The sequence below is a fragment of the Pygocentrus nattereri genome, chromosome 1 (genome assembly GCF_015220715.1).
Source record: "Pygocentrus nattereri isolate fPygNat1 chromosome 1, fPygNat1.pri, whole genome shotgun sequence".
In the NCBI taxonomy this organism is placed as follows: Eukaryota; Metazoa; Chordata; class Actinopteri; order Characiformes; family Serrasalmidae; genus Pygocentrus; species Pygocentrus nattereri.
In genome coordinates this window covers 35,652,123-35,673,183 of record NC_051211.1, presented here as the reverse complement: position 1 = coordinate 35,673,183, position 21,061 = coordinate 35,652,123, and the positions used below count along the sequence as shown (strand labels likewise).

General features: G+C 39.0%; 1 protein-coding gene across 4 annotated transcripts in view; it reads right to left on the bottom strand.

Moving 5' to 3' along the window:
* iqsec3a (IQ motif and Sec7 domain ArfGEF 3a) overlaps positions 1–21,061 on the bottom strand; it is a 244,617-nt gene that overhangs the window by 172,024 nt on the left and 51,532 nt on the right. For all 4 annotated transcript variants that reach the window (XM_017696969.2, XM_017696971.2, XM_017696972.2 and 1 more), the window contains exon 2: positions 7,430–7,507. In XM_017696969.2, the coding sequence (XP_017552458.1) occupies positions 7,430–7,507 (78 nt within the window). The remainder of the gene's footprint in view (positions 1–7,429; positions 7,508–21,061) is intronic.

The following is a 21,061-nucleotide window of genomic DNA, read 5'->3' as shown; positions in this document are numbered from 1 at the left end:
CCTCTGTTGCACAAGGGTGTGTGTATGTGTGTGTAATATCCGCAGGAGCGCATGTGCTTTTTAAAGAAGGCCGCAGCTGCTGCTTGTCCTGGCGTGTTTGAGTTGGAGTGTGGTTTTTTCTTTCTCTGACTTCCCATCCCAGACTTGGAACCATATTGCTGTAACTATACCTCCTGCAGCAGTGCTGCTCCAAAATCCCCGTGCTACGATGCCAAGGGATCAGCCAGAATTCCTCACAGCCCCCAAAACACACAATACATGTGCTACAGGATTGAATACCACACAGTGCAAGTATTCAAAGTGTTCTTCAAAGGATTTTCAATGTAAGACACTCATACTTGATGTAATCAGACTGTGTCCAAAAGCAAATGGTCAAAACACAGCAAATATAACTATCACATCATTTCGAATGACACCACATTGAGTAATAGTAAAGGAACCAGGGCTGGAGCAATTTGATATGTTAAAAACAGACAAATATATTGAATTTTACATATTGAAATAAATATAGATTTTTTTCATTTAAAACCACAGGTGCATCACAGCTATATTCAATATACATGAAGGTGGCAAAAGACCGCTCTCACATGATGACCAGACTAACAGGAGTCAGTGGAATTCACACATGAGGCAGTTAACTTCCATTCAATTCTTAATAAATGATTGAACTACAGTAGGAGTATTCTTACAACTCCACACCTCATTAGTTAGCTTGTGCCTCTTTGACCACCTTTAAAGGTGTAAGAACTGCAACCTCACTATTACTCCTGGACCCCTCAACAAAGAGGCTATTACAAGATATGCCAGCTCAACTCTTCACTAATATAACCCTCCCATCATTAGAAGAGAAACCATTGTTCCACGGCAGAGTGAAACAGCCCATCAGCGGCTGTGCTGTTTGGGTCATTGGTCCGATCTAATAGGGAGGGGCTTCATTATTCCCCAAGCAGAGATTGTAGGGTGTGGAGAAGTGATAGAGGGGCTCTTTTATATGCTAATGAGGCCTTGTTTAGGCAGATAACTGGAAGCACCTCCAGTATACAAATGCACTATTTTCTGATTTTTGGTTTCTGAGCCTAGCTTCCTGACCCACAAATGAACGTCCCTTAACAAGGCAGGCCGGCCCTCTGCCACTCATAGCCAGTGGCAAAAGGTCTCAGAGTCATGGTACATTTTTCTGTCCCACAATGCGCTCACTTATCCCTCATCTCCTTTCCGTTTTCGTGGAATGAACATGATTGACGCTTGCCGTCGGGTATTCGCTACTTGCTGGAGTATGTGAAGTGTTTGGGACAAACATAGAAACAAAGACAAGGAGCCACTACTCTCTACAGAGCCACCAGCATGCAGGATGTAGCAGGACGATTACCATTTTCCCCCCTAGAGCTGGTCATGATCCACACAGAAATGTTTGACATGTACAGCGGGTGGATTACTGAGGGGATTTTGTGTCGACTGCTGCATGTATGAGAATTATTAAGCAGAAATGAGAACTGGACCTGATGTGGTGATGCGTAATTAAAAACGCAACATATGCAGCATTGAAACACTGAAAGTAGAGACAGAATGTAAGAAGAATGAAAATGACGTTTGTGAATGCACTGAGCATGTGAAAGCATGATGATGAGGAACAATTCCCTGACAAACATCAAGGTCGAAAACAAAAGACAAAAAAAGAGCTGGATTGTTTTTAATTAACCAAAAAAAGCAAACATACTACAACCAGCAACCCACATACTGCCTTGAGCGTTCTGTTTGAAGTGGTTTGTCATCAAAATCCTTTCATTTCAGATGCGATGCCTCTAAAGCTACCAATAAAATAATTCAAGTTGGATCTGCGATGACATTATTCTGGACATGGATGTTTATTTGGTTTGTTTGAGATGCCAGACAGCTGCTGTGGTTCTGAGATTTCTGTCCTTGATGGATTCTTTTAGCACTGTCAGTTGATTATATTAATAATTAAGTAATTGACTAGTTAGTTATTTTGATTATTGGTCATGTCGCTGTAACTGAAATTTTTTAAATTTGAAAATAGTATCTATCCAGACGTTGCATTTACTATTGACTGCAGGTGACAAACTGAATGTTTCACGCTTTTCAACGGAGCTGTGATGTAAAATTCCACCACCGCCAGTGGTGATGACCGTGTGCCACAGCACCCAGCAAAATGTTTTTGTTTAATTTTCTCAGCGTTTGCCATCAGTGGAATTTGTGGCAGTGGAATAAAATGTATGTAGATTTTTTGGGGAACTTTGAACTGATTCTTCTCATTGTTGAAGTCCAGGCAACCTCTGTATTATACCACAAAAATAGTATAGAAGCCTATAGAACGTCCTCCTGCCATTTTCCAGCTTAAATAAACAATATAGATCATTCACATTTTTACTATTTATTGTGATGTCAGTAAATTAATTCAAACATGCTTATAACTGATGATCTTGCATAGTAATCAGCACTATTTTTTTTTGCCTCTTAAGTTTTTGTCATAAACTTAATCGACCAGTCACTGTTTTGTCACAAGATCTCCAGCAGCAGCTCGAATTTGTTTACAGACATCTGAGCTGTGTGTAAAAAAGCTCATAATGTTGAAGCTCTCCGGCCTCCTTCTACTTCTCCAAAGCCATGTCTCATCCAACATAAACTACACTCCCAAAAGTATTCGCTCGTCTGCCTTCACATGCATATGAAATTGAGTGAGATCCCATTCTTAATCCATATGGTTTGATATGATGTTGGCCCACCCTTTGCAGCTATAACAGCTTCAGCTCTTCTGGGGAGGCTTTCCACAAGGTTTAGGGGTGTGTTTAAGGGAATTTTTGACCATACTTCCAGAAGCGCATTTGTGAGGTCAGACACTGATGTTGGACGAGAAGGCCTGGCTCACAGTCTCCGCTCTAAATCATCTCAAAGGTGTTCTAGTGGGTTGAGGTCAGGACAGTCAATTTCTTCCACACCAAACTTGCTCATCCATGTCTTTATGGAACTTGCAGTCATATTGGAGCAGGAAGGGGCCATCCCCAAAGTGTTCCCACAAAGTTGGGAGCATGAAATTTTCCAAAATTTCTTGGTCTGCTGAAGCATTAAGAGTTCCTTTCACTGGAACTAAGGGGCCGGGCCCAACTGCTGAAAAACAACCTCACACCATAATCCCCCCTCCACCAAACTTTACACTTGGCACAATGCAGACAGACAATTACCGTTCTCCTGGTAACCACCGGATTGCCAGATGGAGAAGCACAATTCGTCACTCCAGAGAACACATCTCCACTGTTCCACTGATGTAATGCTTGGATGCAGCTGCTTGGTCATGGAAACCCATTCCATTAAACTCTCTACGCTGTTCTTGAGCTAATCTGAAGGCCACAAGGCATTTGGAGGTCTGTAGTGATTGACTCTGCAGAAAGTTGGCAACCTCTGCGCACTATGCGCCTCAGCATCCGCTGTCATTTTACGTGTCCGACCACTTCGTGGCTGAGTTGCTGTTTTTCCCAATCGCTTCCACTTTGTTATAATACCACTGACAGTTGACTGTGGAATATTTGGCAGTGAGGAAATTTCACGATTGGACTTGTTGCACAGGTCTTGTCCTGTCACTAGTCCTATCACTGAATCTGGTATTCACTGAGCTCCTGAGAGCGACCCATTCTTTCACTAATGTGTGTAGAAGCAGTCTGCAGGCCTAGGGTCTTGGTTTTGTACACCTGTGGCCATGGAAGTGATTGGAACACCTGGATTCAGTGATGTGGATGGATGAGTAAATACTTTTGGTAATATAGTGTACTTCATAGTCCTAAAGGGCCTACACCATAGAATACTGAATTTTCCTTACTTTTTTGAAAATAGTCCATTCCAGTCCATATGTAAAATCTAAGCTACAAAGACAGTCCAATTTGAATTAACTGTATTTTTGTGATGTCACAAAAACCAACACATTTAAATATACCTAATCATTTAGCCTATAGTAGGTTCAGCTGTCCATGCTGAGGTTATAAGCAGTGTTTCTATGTTTTACAATATAGGGCAGCCAATCAGAACAGAGGTCATTTACATACATCACTCTTAGAGGCACTGTAATAACAACTGCCTGTTTAATTCTAAGGAATAAATAGAAGTTGAAATAAATTTTCTTGCTATATAAAAACCACAGAGGAAACCACAAACTACAAAAAATTGAGGATATGGGCCTTTTTTTAAAAAAATTCTTTCCTAGGTTCTATTTGAAGGAATCAAGAAATCCCTTTAATAGATATAGAACATTTATATCTTCACACTCATAAATCTCATTTGCAAAGAACCCTTCATGGCACCTTGTTTTAAGAGTGTAGGTGCAAAAAGAGCTGTGAATATTACACCATTTCATATCATTCATTCACATCGCATTCAATGTGTAACAGCCTTAAAGAGGAATTCCTTCTGTTTTAAAATGTCCTGTATAATTAAACCACTAAGATCTAAACAAAGTCATTCAGAGTGGTTTGATGTGAAATGCTCCATTCTAGAGAGACTCACCAAGTCACATCTGTCCACAGTGGTAGTGATGGGGAGCCAGAAGTCCACCTCTAAAAGCTCCCTCATAGGAAGTTATTAGATAAAATGTCAGTGAATACACTACCAGATGTCTGAGGCATTTCGAGAAAATGTTCAATATAAAATGTAATAAGCGATGCACTACGGTGCTATGAAAACTTTTTTTTCTTCACATTTGCCACTGTTTTATCATCATCAACATTACACATGAAACTTATGAGACACGTACAGGTTCACTGGTGGTTTTGGACAGTAAATAAAATGCTATATGTGTTGTGTTGTAGACATTATGACCGCTGCTTCCTATCACCACCACTGTAAGGAAATCAGAGTTGGTAAGTTTCTCTAGCATTTCTCATCAAACCACTTTGAATTACTTTGTGTACATCTCAACCACTGAATTATACAGACATTTTGAAAACTCAGTGAAATTAGACAGGGGAGCAGAAGACAGGGCAGCAGGAGAATCTGAAATATTTATCATATAATTATAATTTTTAACCAATTATAACCAAATAACCGATTATACGATTAACTGCTAAATCATCACAGACCTATAATCTTACTCTGGATGAGATGTGCCCTCATTCAGGCTCATAACCTTCTCATAGTTTCTCACTGGCTGTGGTAACTTTGCGCTGTCACGCCTACCCAACCACACATCTCTTTGATAAACTGTGTTTTAATTCCGCAACTGCGGAACATGAAACCTAGACAAAGATACTATAGTGGTGCGACTACATCTCTCTTCTCTGTTCCTCTCTGGCCTCCTCTCTGGGACTAATTCAATAACGGCAGGCCTCTGCAGCACTTAGGCCGTGATTTAGAGGCTGCTTCTCAGACCACCGCTGAGTTCTAACCGCTACTTATTGTGACCAGCACCTCGGGGGGGTGCGGTTGCCATCAATACTGCTTCGCCTTTGTTTGCTCGTTTCTGCCAGCTTTTTTTTTTTCTCTCTCTCTCTTTGATTCAGTTCTTCGACAAACCGCAGCTTCTGTAAACACCCAGCATGCACAACAAACATTGCAAACATTTTGCTTAATTACTATTGATGCCTTTTTTCTCCAGTCAGTGCAATTTGCAAAGTTCTGCAGCTGTGGGAGATGAGAAACTGAAGAACTAATGAGTTTATTAAAATGGCTCGGATCCAAAACCATATCGGTATGCACTTGTTGGTCATTTGTAATACGAGCGTGCATGTTCATTTGCATTCTTTGCTGCACATGTCTGAGGAAAACATATGCTCTGTGCTACGGTGTGTTCTAGAGAAGACTAGGGCTATAAACAAAAATGGATCCCTACTCCATCATTAGTGTTGTGCCAGGGCTGGGACAATTAGCAGTTTAAAAAAACAATAAAATTGGAGCAAACTGGCAATAAATATTTATTTTTTATTACTATCTAAAACCAGGGTATTTTACAAAATCGGTATACCTAGAATAGTTTCCATTTGCTTCAGCGAAGGGATGACAAAGCCAAAAGACTGTCTGAGCTTTAGACAAAAAAGTCCAAGTTTCGGGAAAAAAGGGTCAGGATTTTAAAAAGTACACGTTAACACTAATAATAGCATCATCAGAGCTCATATGCTTGTGTCTTGTGGCTTATGCGGTTGTTGTTGTTTTTTAGCAGAATGGGCTGTAACCAGTCTTGAGAACAGACATTTTGGGGTGCGTGGATTCAAAGGAAAACATGAAAATGACCTTAGTTTACAGTATATTGCAATCACTCTTATGAAGAAAGACAGTGAAACTGTATTTCAGAGGAACCCAAAATGCAGTGTTAAGAATTTAGGCAGCCAAAGCACTAATTTATATGCAGGTATTTGAATCCCAGCTTCCTTCTAGCTACACTGTGGTAGTATGTAATTATAAGTAGTGTGTGGTTGTCTTTGTCTACATAGTATGTGCGTAACATTTAGTTATAACTCTACTTAAGAGCTTTACAGCCTCTCAAATAATTCCTTTTTTCACACTCCTCAGTGCTCACATTATGTTTGGTTGTTGTTTAAATAACCATGTTACTGTGAATGTGCCCAAGACTGATGAATAGTAAACCAAGCAAATAGTAAACCAACTTTATTCCAAGGGGGGAGTTTCATCTTGCTGAAACAGATCTTGGAGAATGGCGAAAGCAATGTCATATTATACAAATGATATTACTCTAATATATATAAATTAAATTAAATAATTAAATTATTCATATTTTTCTATTACCCTTATTATACACACCAACCAAAGGGCATCATCTGAGGGCAAATTGGTAGGGGAGGAAAGTCCATTTTGTGATTTGGATTAGCCAGATGTATGTCACAGCACCCTCAAACAGATAGGGATCCATTTCTGTCACATCCTATAAGCATGTTAAAGTCTGTCTAACTGCTATGCTAAGCTAATTATTGTGCTTATAATTGCGCTGTAATGATTTATGTTCAGCATCAAGGATTACTATCAATTGTATTGTAATAATTCCCTCATCTATTTTATTTTGCTTCTTTAAACCTTGATTTGAGTTTGACTTGAATGCTTGCCAAGCAAGAGAATCCCCTGCTGACTATCTCGTAACAGTTGTAAACAATACAGCACATGCTGAATGAGAAATTACTTTGGCCATTTTCTAAATTCTAAAGGCAGCCAGAAAGGTAACATTTGGGCTGTCTATTTACGTTTTAATCACACTCTTGGCACATTTTGTCCTATTTTCTGAAAAGCTCAGGTTTGGACTCGTCTCACAGCGGATGGAGAGCAGTCGTGCAAGGAATGGGCATGAAAGGACTAACAACCACTTCAAGACAGACGTAACTGGGGCAGTTGTGTTGCCTAGCACCACCATAAACCAGAGAAGGCCTGTGAGTGCCGTGGTAACGGCGGGGTCGGTGAGGAGGCAGGCAGCAGCTCTTACCTGGGCACGCAAGCCTGAGATTCAGCCTCTGGAGCGTCCGGGGCGGGGCAGCAGAACTGGTGCAGCACCGTCTGGTTCCTGTCCGAGAGAGAGAGAGAGAGAGAGAGAGAGAGAGAGAGGGAGAAAGAGAGGGGAGGTAAGCATTAGGGATGAACAATATAACATTTGTTAATCGTTACTGTGATATTTGTCTTTGCAATACTGACATCACAAAAGGCAGCAACATAGAAATGAGGCCTCTAACCAGTCACAATGTGTTTACTGTGTGCTATGAGCTTCCTGACCAATCACAGCTTGACCAATCACAAAAGACTCTTATGAAATTAGTATGTAAGTAGTTATGAGAGTGAGCTGTAGACATTTGGACCTGCTGAAGAGTCCTTAGAGTTTAAGGGGTTAATAATGTGCAAGTAGCGCAGAGCAGAGAAAAAGCCAGTGGCAAAGATCAACTCATCGAAATGCAGCTGCAAGGTCCATGTAACATGGCAGGAAAAAAAAGGCAAAATTATACTTTGACATACAACTAAACCCTTTACTTTATCTCCAATAACTGCGTACTTACATGTCAACAACACATGCAGCAATAATGCGACAACTTATGATGTATTCATTGTTATAGATGGATTGCAATAGTACAGCTTATGTGCATAAGTACATGTGTGTCTGCATAATTGCAAAAACATATTATCTCATATGTAGTTACGCATGTATATTAGGAGCAGTACGCGTGTGGCATAGTAACCCAACCATATTTCTGGCTTTAAACCATACTGTAATACTGTCTTTATTATATGTTTGTATCTTCTAGATGTGTTTGTATCTTCCAAATGTAATTACTCTCACTCAGTCATGCATGTGTAATTACAGACAATACTGCTGTAAATTTGCTTCTACTTGTTGATACCCATGTATATGCTTAAGCTGTACTGCTGTAATTTGTCTGTTACAGTGAATACACCCCAGTAGTTACACTGTTGTTACATGTATTATTTATGTACAATTACACAGTTATTACAGACCCTTCATATGAAGTGGGATCAACCAAACCATTCTTTCAGCTTCAGTATTTAGCTATGTGTATGTGTCTGCTTCCACACTCTACTATCTGGCTGAGGCCAGGAGGCTCTCGCCAAGTGTATGAGGACAGACACAGCAGATGGTCATGGAAGACAGAGAGACAGATTCTACTCAGCCCTTTTTCCATTTGCATGATGCAGGGGGTAGAGATGACAAACTGTATGTCAACAAACACAGCATTTCCTCCTAGGCTTTAAGAAAACATGCCATAACAAATGGAATATGCTCTGGCAGAAATTAACACCATACTTTATATACAGACAGTTCTTTATAGGTATTTTGTTTAAGAAACAGAATTGTTTGGGGAGGATTCACTTTATATGTGTAATATTCTGTAAATTTAGTCTCATCTGTAAAAACGTGTACTACTTTGAATCTAAGACAGAAAGGTATAATGAGTGCAGATATATGTTATCACCATAAATGTTTCATTCCTTGAGCTACAAAGGGGGAAATGGTTTAGTTTATTGTGTATCTTTCAGCCAGTATTGTCACTATAAGAAACAGTCCCAACAACAAATATGATACAGCAAAAAAGCAAAAAGTCACTGAATGACTTAATCTCCAGAATAAATGCAATAAACAACCCTTCCTCCATGTGATATAAGCCCTGTTCAATAACTGTAGGCTATTTTTAGATTTTAGAACCAGAAATGGCCTGTGTTATAAAGCAGTGTTTCCCAGTCCTGCTCTTTGGAGTCCCTCTTCACAGCATATGGTAATGTTTCCCTGCTCTAGCACACCTGATTCAACTCAGCAACTCATTAACAAACCCTTTAAAGCCTTTATAAGGATAGACTGGCTGTGCAATAGCGGGGAAAATACTGCTGCACATAATACTGTTTTCACCACTAGGTAACATTAAAGAATATGCAATATGGCAGTTCTTATCACTGTTGAAGGAACTAACACATTTAACTGGTAATAAACTTCAGCTGTTTTACAGTCACCAGTGTGGTTTACTGGCGTTAAACACAACAGACATAGTGTTCAGTCAAAACATCTCATTTGTAACTGGGTGCCAATGGACTGGAATGGCTTTTAGTAACTTGCTCATTCCAGAGAGGGAGGCCTAATAACAGTTTGCAGAGCTGTCAGTTCTACAAAACACACTTGTGTTTTATGCACAACAAACAAATCCCTTTTATGTACATATTGCTCTTGAACATTTGTTAATAAAACACACTTCTTCTAGGGTTCTTTAATAAAGGGTAAATGACAAAACGTTATATATATATACACACACACACACACACACACACACACACACACACACACACATATATATATATATATATATATATATATATATATAGTTTGAGTCCACCCTTTTCCAGTCCCTTATTTCCTTCACCTGTTTTTTGTTTGTCTGCATTTATATCTATGCACATTTTGCATCTTAAATATAGTTAGTGTTGTTATATTTAATTTAAAAAAAAACTGTGCTGGTCTGGTTGCACTAACTGACCTATCTGGTTGTGCCACCTGACTTTTCAAACAAATTTCATCTTAAACAGGCATCTACTTAGACACTCCTAAAACACTTGTGCTTGAACTTGTGTTTTTATATATATATATATATATATATTTTTTTTTTTTTTTCTTACATTTTATGTAGCATATAAACAATGTAACATATAAACATTGTTATCATTTGTATTGCATTTGACCTTGGCGCTGCAGCATGAAGGTCGCTTGGGGTCTTCATTAACATGCAATATGCCGGCCCCTCTTTTGTAAAGGCATGTCAAAAGAAAAGTAATTTTTTTTTGGTTGAGGAACGTAAGAACTTGTGGAAAAATGATTTTTTCAGTGACTTGAGTACTTTTAAAGTTGCCTTCTATTGCCACATAGTTTTCATTTCAATGTTTTCAAACAAAATGATGTCTATATATATATATATAGTTTATTATTTTATATTATATTTTATTGAGTTGTCGAGATTTTCTGTTCAATTTATGCTTTTCTGATGTTGAAAAATGAATAACTTGAACTTAATAGCCATTTTGACTCCCAGTTAAATAAATAAAGGGTGGTCATTTTTGTTTAGTCCTGCACGATGTACCTGGTAAAATAAAAATTCAGTCTATTGCCTGGAAAACCATTAGGCTCTCATAGCAGTGTCGACTCTGACGCCTTCTGCACTATGTTACAATGGCTCGAAGGACAGCAAGTAACAGCATGACACAAACACAACTCGCCACAAACTGTACAATGCTGAGAACATGTCAGAGTGAGAAAAAGACAGACTGAGACAGAGCATTTCAGTGTAAGAGGAGCTGACGGATCCATACACAAGGGGCAGATTCTCCAGTGGCCGTATATAATACCAATGCAGAGAAGACAATGGATAATTAATCATTATTGTAAATGGCTTTGCTAATTGTGTTTTCCGTAATGACCATGACCCGAAACAGCTTTAATAGGCCTTGCACACAACCTCAAAAGGGAACACATTACTAGGGCGAGATGAGAATCCGTGTTGACTTGGATAATGACTGTGTCTTTTTTCTTTTGAGGTGTAAAATAAACGCAGGGATGGGATGCAGTCATTGATCAATGAACTGACAAAAAGCTGTGCCCACACAACTGATTAAACTGGCGTAAAGGTCATTGACCTTGAAAACACGCCCATACCATATTTGCATTTCAATTTGCATTTAATCTAGTAGGCCAATTGTTTGCTTCATAGTGATGGCTTTTTTTATGCTGTATTGTAACGGAACAGAACCAGCCAGACGCTTGCAGTAAAAAAAGGAATTAAGATTTACTAATTAAAAGGGCTTCACAATACTTGTAGTAAAAAGACAGGTAGTGGTCAAACCCAAAGAGGCCAAAATATATAAAAATACAAACATGATCTGAAAGGGCAAAGACAAAAGGCAAAGTCAAAAAGTCAAACACAGAAGGCAAAATATAGAATGAAACACTCAGTAGCTCTACAGAGAGAAGCAATGCCTCGCAGTTATCCCATACTAAATCTTGGGCTTATATACTAAACTACAGCTAGTCATATGACATACATCACAGGTACAACAGGTAAGAATTTGGGAGAACTGGAGCATTAAATGGTGGATCATGGAAGTACCTGGTTCATGTGATCTTTTGTGTTTCATGATGTGCTACACATTTTAATGGTAGACAGGTCTGGACTGAAGGCAGGCCAGTGTACACTCTCTGATTACACAGCCATGCTATTGTCACATGCAAACTGTCTTGGCACTGTCATGTTGCTATTAGCACAGACATCTCTGATAATGACGTCTAGAAGGCAGCTTATACTGCTTCAAAATGTGTAAATATCTTTCAGCGCTAATGGAGCCTTCAGAGATCAGCCTGTCAGCCTATGGCATGGGTGCCAATGCACCCAAATATCATGAAAGACCCTGGGTTATGAACTTTACACTGGTAACAACCTGGATGGTTCTTTTCTTCCTTGGCTTGGAGAGCATAACAATTGTAACAATCATTTCCACATACAATCTGAAGGGTCGACTACAATACATACAGTTAAGGTCAACATTTTTAGCTACCCTTATGAAATCAAACAAAACTCTTAGCTTTTCCAAGGAAATGACCAGTACCGAAAGTCTTTATACTTAAATTGCTTTCAAAATACAAAAATGTAATTACAACCCCAATTCCAATGAAGTTGGGACGTTGTGTAAAACATAAAAACAGAATACAATGATTTGCAAATCCTTTTCAACCTATATTCAATTGAAAACACTACAAAGACAAGGTATTTAATGTTCAAACGGATAAACTTTATTGTTTTTTGCAAATATTCACTTATTTTGTATTCGATGCCTGAAACACATTCCAAAGAAGTTGGGACAGGGGCAACAGAAGACTGGAAAAGTTGAGGAATGCTCAAAAAACACATTGGAATGTTCCACAGATGAACAGGTTAATTGGAAACAGGTGAGTGTCATGATTGGGTATAAAGGGAGCATCCCTGAAAGGCTCAGTTGTTCACAAGCAAGGATGGGGTGAGGTTTACCACTCTGTGAACAATTGCGTGAGCAAATAGTCCAACAGATCAATGTTTCTCAACGTGCAATTGCAAGGAATTTTGTTAAAAGGAAAGGTGATGTAACACAGTGGTAAACATGCCCCTGTCCCAACTTCTTTGGAACATGTTGCAGGCATCAAATTCAAAATGAGTGAATATTTGTGAAAAACAATAAAGTTTATCCATTTGAACATTAAATATCTTGCCTTTGTAGTGTATTCAATTGAATATAGGTTGAAAAGGATTTGCAAATCATCGTATTCTTTTTTTTTTTATGTTTTACACAACGTCCATTGGAATTGGGGTTGTATTTCCCAAAAGCTAAAACAAGAAAATAAAAACTGACAAGGCCAAAATGATTAGCCTTCTGACAGTTAACTGTCAATAGTGTAACATTTCTGACTCACAAGTGACAGCAACTTTTTATCGTAGTTCCTAGGTTGTAGTAACTGGGTGGCATATGTCTCTTGAGGAATCTTAGCCTATTCCTTCACGGCAAATTGTTCCAATTCATCCAAATATCATGAATTCCCAGCATGGACCTTAACCTTGAGCTCATGCCAGGGCTTCTCAATAGCCCAGCTCTGGGCTTTAAGAGGGCCACTCCAGAACCTTGATTTTGGTGTCCTTCAAAATATTTTGAACCAAAATGGATTTGCACTTTGGGTCACTGTCTTGCTGGAAGACATAACTGCAACCTAAAGCCAGACAGCAGATTTTTTCACATTATCAAAATGTCAACATAACCTTCTTCCTTCATGACCCCATGTACCTGAACAAGGCTCCCTCTGCATGAAATAGCAAAACAGCCCTACTGCATTGTGCTCCCACCACTATCTTTAACTGTGGGAACTGTGATTTTAGTACAGAAGGCCTCTCTGTTCCTTCATCAAACAAAAGCAACATCCACTTGCCTTAAGAGTTCCAGTTTAGTCTCATCAGACCAAAGGATAGACTTCCAGAATTCATCCATATGTTTCAAATGGTCACAGGCAAATTTCAGTGTCCGTTGTGTGAGCAACGGAGTTGTCTTTGGGCGATGACCTTGATGCCCACCACAGTGAAGCCCTCACAACAGTCTTTGCGAGAAATCCAGGGGTTTTTATTGACATTTCTAATCATTTTTTTCTCAGAAGTCTTTGACATCTTGCACTTGTGACCATACCAGAGTTTGTTTCTAACAGAACATGTCTTCTTTTACTTTGCGATGATGTAATGCACATCTGTTTGGGAAAGGGCAGTATAGCCTTCTCCCTTGAAATGAGCATCCACTACCTTCTTTCTCAGGTGCAGACTTCTTTCTTTGCTTTTTGATATGATGAAATTACTTGTTACAAAGAATGTAAGAGTGGTGCCTCTCAGTCTAGCTTTCAAGTGCCACTGTCCCTGTTCACTGGAGTCCATTTATTAGAGTTCAGTGCGGACTGATTGTGCAAATCAAGTCAGATGGTGTTCAGGTGTGTTTGTCACCTTTCCCCCCAATTTTCAACGCGTTTGTTACACAGCAATTTTGCAAAAAATCAAAATGTACCAAAAAGGGGCTTTGGATGGATAAATGTTTTACTCTGTAAAGTTTCATAAATGATGTTAGCATTTCACAGAATTTTAGGAAAATGTTCAGTATCTCTTTGGGGGCCATTATTTACATCCTTAGTGGTGTTTATTGACAACTTTGTGAAAGTATTAAAGTATTCCTGAGCTCATGTGGTGATATCCATCACAGCAGCATACCAGTTTTCAATCCAATACTGTCTAAGACATCGAAGGTCACAGTTGTGGTTTTCAGCCTTGCCCTTTATGCACAGAGGTTTCTCCAGATTCCCTGAATCTTTTGATGATATTGTGCACTGCAGAGAGTGAAACACCTATCATTCTTGCAACTGCTTGTTGATTAATGTTGTTCTTAAACTGTTGGATTATTTGCTGACGCATTTTTTGGCAGAGTGGCATGCCCTGACCCATCCTTGCTTTAAGGCTAGACCTTACCTGGATGCTCCTTTAATATCCATGCATGCCCCTGCTCTGTCCCAGTTGTGATTATCAATGCATTATGCTTGAATGTTATGTATTAGAGCACAGCATTTGGAAATCCTGAGGGATATTTCTCCACTCACAGGACAGAAGAGCACAGAATTGGAAGTGTCAGGACAGGAATGACTCATTAAATATTTAGTATTCTCATCTTTGTGTTAATTGTACCGTAAAGCAGTTGGTATGAGCCTGACAGTTCAAATGACTATTTCAAATATTCTGCCTCAAACTGCCTCAAAGAGCACTTAGAAAATAAAATGGAAGAGGTATTTATGACATGGCCCAAGTGTTTTTCCCCCACAGATTGTCAGAATGCATATTCACTAGCCTTCTAAAGTGTTTTAGATGGCCTTTAGAATGAGTTTTCATTCAGTGAAAACTACACAAACTGTTTCTGAAAAAAAAGAGATAAATGTTTGCCTTTGCACAGCGACAATATGTTTCCTGATGAAAAAGACACAGCTGTGTAACAGTTCAAGATACGTTTAGGTCGAGCAGATCTATTTAAAGTCTATTCATGGTGGAGAAGTACTTGTAGGATGTTCCAATAATTTCCAACTGAAACAATAAACAATTTGAACATATGCACTGGTCATACGTGATGTTTTATATTTATGTTCAGTTGTGTCCTTCTGAATTTCAAATAGTCTTCAAAGCTAACTGAAGATTAGCTGTTGTTCAATAAGCATAGTTTACTCCTTACTGAAACTCTTCTGACATACAACTAGTGTTACGCTATGTCAAGTTATGTGACACTGTCGTTATTGATGAAACAAGATTTTTTTCCTGCCTTATTTTATCTCCTGAATAAAAAAAATAAAGTTACCATAACACTTTGTTTTACGTAGACCTTATAGGACCCTTATTAAGGTTTATTAAGCCAGTAGCTGTCAATTAACTGTCTGCTTATTACTACTTTATTAAGCAATAACTGTGCTACATTAAGGATTTTCCAAAGCAGTTTTATTTGTATATTATAACAGACACTCTTTGGTAGATTATTTACAAATGTAGACATCCAACTACTGTTTTGCTAAACAATCTGACAAGACAATTTCAAAGAGAATTTTCTGAATAACTACATGAATAAATCATTAAGATGTAAACAAAGATATTGCATTTTATCAAAACTTACCAAGTCAGAACTGCTTGCAGAGGCGATAGGAATCTAAGGAATCTATAGGAATCTCTGTCTAAAGGCTCATTCACAGAAAGCTATTGCACAAAACGGTTATAAATATTGTCACTGTGCAAAAGAATTTCCAAAATAGTCATTTTACAGGAGAAGACAAAAATATTCTTTACTTTTAATGTCAGTGAACATAAAGAGATGATTTTCTAAGTAATTTTTGACTATTTCTGTTGGTCTATTCATCAGGTTTGAAAGGATGTAATGGATAGTGGCTGCACTGAAAGCATATCAAGAAATTGGAAAAAAAAAAACAGAAATGCATGCTTTTTATTTTGACAGTGATGATATGCTTCCAGTATGATATATCACATTTATGTTTGTTTATGTTTAAGCTAAGCTTCTGGCCTAAAACATACAAAGTCTATTTATAGTAGAGAGGTACATGCTGGATGATGCTCGGCAAAATAATTCCCTTTTTTCATATTCAGATTTACCACTACTTTACTATCATCAACACTTGAAAACTCAAAAGTTTTGGATTGTAAAGAAGGGCTATAATGGATATATTTACATTGTAGATATGTGAGAAATCAGAGCTGCTTCTCTGCAATGGCACTCTGAAAAATTGAATGCAGAAATTTTGAAAAATGGCGGAAGTCTCATATAACAGCTTAGTTAGTTAAGGGTTACGCACCAGCACTGCTAAGTAGGTTTAAGTGTTAGCTAGAAATCAACTTTTAGCTTGTGGCTATTTAGGGCTGAATGTTAATTACTGAGGTATTCAGTGATTCAGCATGATACTGAGGAACTGACAATAATCTAAAGAAAACAATCACATTCCTACAAAGCAAGACAAGACAAGTCTAGACTGTCAATACTGAAGTGAATTTGCTTTCCTGATCATAGTCTATAGAACACACACACACACACACACACACACACACACACACACACACACACTTTCATCTTCAGTGTGACATAATCATGACAGTCAATATGCTAAAAAGCAATGTTAGCTAAGTTAAGAGCAGTATTTTGTATTGCCCACTTGCTCGGATATGTCCTCATCTTCCTAAAGTAGTGTTTTTAAAGTAGCTTTTTTTTTTTTTTTTTTTTGCAATTCTTTGTAACATTGGATTTGTGTGTTAATCTGATGTTGGCTTCTTATTCAAATTTCTATTCCACCTTAAACAGTGCATCAGTTACTCACAGGCACACACCAGCCATCTGAATGTAACTGCTACATCACTTAAGGTGGAATAGGAGAATAAGAATAAGATAACTTTGTTAAATCTCTATCCACTGTACAGCACTCAGTCAGTAATCTGGGGCTGGACCACTTGAGGAGTGGGGCCTCTGGTTTAACCCCTGCATTAGTACAGGTAGCCACTTGGATGTGGCATGTAGTTGTCTGGACGTTCTTGTGCTTATATGCTTGTGTTTATTCAGTAGCTCACAGTAATCAACCCAAAATGTTACCGGCCCAATAGGAATTCTCTTGACCCTCCTGATTCCCCACTCCGGCCTTGTGTGTTAGTGTGTGTGGAACAGGGCACGTATATTCCTCAGTGGCTCAGTTATCATGCTTGTCTCTGTTTATTCCCTCATCACCTTCCTCCCCATTACTGCACTGTGACTGCTTGTCCATTGGCTGTCATATTTGATTGTAGTGGCTAATCGCTGAAATGCCGGCCGCTTCTACCTTGTCATTTCATTCGCAGGGGATGCTCACACTGAGCCTTTTTCTGTAGGTAGACAGAGGGCACCTTTGTGTCCTCCCTCTCTGTCAAAGTCGTTAATTAAAAATCAAATGAGTCCTGCCTTTATTCACTGCGAAAAGACAAAAAACCATTAGCAAGCGAACAATGAGGAGTGTGGAGCTGAGAGCGCCAGGGGGATGCCAGATCGCGTTTAATTCAGAAAACCACAATTTAGCTTTGAAGTGATAAGATTTCAATTACACAAGCTTGAGACTAATGTTGCGTTTCATCCATATTAAAAATGATGTGTCCCCTGCTTTGTGCTGGAGAAAGGGGTCTGGTTGGATAGGGTGAGTGTTCAGGGGCAGTGGTCCTGAGGCTTCCCGCAATGGTTTAGAAGCAACAGTATTTAAAGTGATAGTTTAGTCAAAGAAACTAATGTTGCCAACATCAAATGAAAGTAAAGAGTCATCAATGCTTTGCATTTGCATTGCATTGCAACTGCTCTGAAACTGCTTGTGAAAATGCCTAAATTTAGAGTTAGATCTGCTGTGTATGTATTTGTTTGTCATACAGTGCTAACATGGCTGAAAAGTCATCACTGTCTGATCTGTGTAGTTACCATTAGCTGCAACATCATAGTCCAGCTTGGCAGCATTAGATACTTAAATTTATGTAGTGACAAATAAAAATCGCCACTATATGCCTTTATATTGAAAGTGATGATAACCATCCATCCATCCATCCATCCATTTTCCAAGCCGCTTCTCCGTCAGGGTCGCGGGGGGGTGCTGGAGCCTATCCCAGCAGTCTTCGGGCGAAAGGCACAATACACCCTGGACAGGTCGCCAGTCCATCACAGGGCAGACACACAGACACAGACAGTCACTCACACACTCACACCTAGGGGCAATTTAGCATGTCCAATTGGCCTGACTGCATGTCTTTGGACTGTGGGAGGAAACCGGAGAACCCGGAGGAAACCCACGCAGACACGGGGAGAACATGCAAACTCCACACAGAGAGGACCCTGGTCACCCGGCCAGGGAATCGAACCCAGGCCCTCCTCGCTGTGAGGCGACAGCGCTACCCACCACGCCACCGTGCCGCCTGTGATGATAACCAGTATTCTTTAAAACATTTCAGTCTAGCAATCCACAAACAATGCATTTATGAGCAGGGCCAGTGGTGTAGCAAGTCAACCCTGGTCCTGTATGCAAAGCTTTTAGAATAGGTTCACTTTCTCTGAGTAAACAAGTTTGGAAGTATCCACTGATAATTTACAACCCTATTTCCAACAAAGTCGGGATGCTGTGCAGAATGTAATCTACAGTAATTTATTGTAAGTACAGTGTAATGATATGCAAATCATGTAAATCATAGTCTTAAATGAAAATACTACAAAGACATAATACATGCACTGCAATACGTGAGCTCTACTGTATTGCTGGGTGATTTGATGCGTAAAAAGAATGGAAGTGAACGCTTGGATGGAAGTGTGCTGGTACCTGTACAGTGATCTAGTAAAGGTTAATCTGCACACCCAGTTGCCATACCATAGATCGGTTGGTGTCTACTACCTTACACTCATTGTTGGCCTTGTTAACATGTTTGATATATTCCTTGGTTGATATATTCCTTTGAGAGCATGTTAATGATTCGAGTGCTGGTGTTTCCCCAAAGCTTCCTGCCTGTCTCTCTCTAGAGCTGTTATGTTGGCATAGCTAATTTGCTTAATCAGGTGATTGGTCAAGCTTTTGATTAATTTAATCTCATGCTTGTCTGTGTTTGTTTGTATATGTGTGTGTGTGTGTGTGTGTGTGTGCGCGTGTGCGTGTAAGGGGAAATACACTTCGCATCTGGGGATACGCTGGACTTTTTCATGCAATTGATGCACAGTAGTTTGTAGTTAATTTGGGTGACTATTGACTTCTGTTATTTGTTAGTAATGTTAGCCTCATAAGTCCAGTGTTAAACTATAGAAGCAAAATTCTAACACCAAACATGTTTTGGCTGATGTTTTGCATTTTCATGACGTAGGAGGAAACTTAAAATCATTTAAAATCGTTGAAATCTTTTTTTAAAATACAAATTGTAAAACAGCCATCCCTTGTGTTTGGTTTTTTATAGTTGACAGTAAGTTAAACTGTGTCCTAACCAATATGGACAAGTCTGCGTGACCTTGATTAAGAGAATTCACATTGTATTAATGTGTAATTCTGTATTCTAGCAGCATCCAGCACCATGCAGCCATTTACTCACAGACAGACTCTTCCCTGATAGACAATGAGAGGACAGAGGATCACAGCATGAGTTTAATACCCAGTAAGAGCAGCTTAGGACTGGCGAATATGTTTGAATGTTTAGGTGTGTGTGTGTGTGTGTGTGTGTGTGTGTGTGTGTGTGTGTGTTGGAAAGGGGATTTAGAGTGAATTTGTACAAGGTTAAAGAAAAAAAAAAGGAATTGAGAGACCCAGGCTCTTTCCTGAATTCGTGAATTTAAGCCCTGAAGTAATGTTACACCTCTTTCTCTTTCATACTTACATTTATAACCATGACTTCAAAACTCAAATTAGAAATTGCAAGTGACTCTCTTGCTTCCTTTCCCTTGAAGTACCTTCCTCTCTGTGTTTGCTGTTGGAATGTAATTACTCTCTCTGGCTTACTGGGTAAAGTCATGCACACAACAGTGTCACTTGTGATGCTCATCATTGTCACGACTGTCAGTGTCAGTGCCTGTTTTAGATTTCATTTATCTGAGCCTCATTTTGATGAGGTCATCACTTCCTGTGCATCTTTTTTGAAGGGGTCAGCGCTGGCCACGTCTCTGAATATCAGGTCAACGGGCTCATTCTGAGATGTGATCAGTGTCCAGGATGAGTCTGAGAGCACAAATGCATTGCCAGTCACTCTCCAATCAGACAGCTTCACCCTGTTTTGTGTGGTTAATACCTCATAGAATAAAAAATCCCCTAAAAGCCATCTGGAGGATTAACCTGCATCCAGAGCTCCATTGCACTCTTTTACATTCATTTTATTCACTCTCTTTCATTCCTCTTACAAAGAACCTCTACTGTCTAATATAAGGAGGACTGAAGACCTCCACAGTTTACTGCAATTGCAATTAGTTGAAAATTAAGTCAAGCACTCGTCAATGATGTTGATTATGGAAAAAGGGAATGCATCAACTGGTCCTTTACTTAAAAGGCCCATAACATGAAAAAATCCACTTTATTGCTACTATTTCTTTAAAAAAAAAAAAGTTTAATGTCGACTGTACTGTTCAAATTTCAAAACATCACTTACTTAACTCTGTTTCATCTAGAGAATCTATAGAGCACAACATTTGACCAGACAGTGTTCAGACGCTTACATATGACTGTATATCAGAGTTAAAGAAACAGTCTACATAAGTCGAATGAATAAAGACAGATAGGAAACTGGTCAGGTTGAAAGGTTGTGGTCAGGTTATGACAAGAAACAGTGCAAACTGTTCGTGATCTCATCATTATTTAGCCAACATTGACTCAAACCTAACTTAAAGTTCAATGAAACTTTCAAGGGAAACAGTTTCCAGTTTCCAACCCTCATCACTGACAGCTACTGAGAGCAAATGACTGAGAAAGAATTCCTGAGGAAGAAAGAGTGAAAACTGAAGTAGGGCATCAAGCATTTCA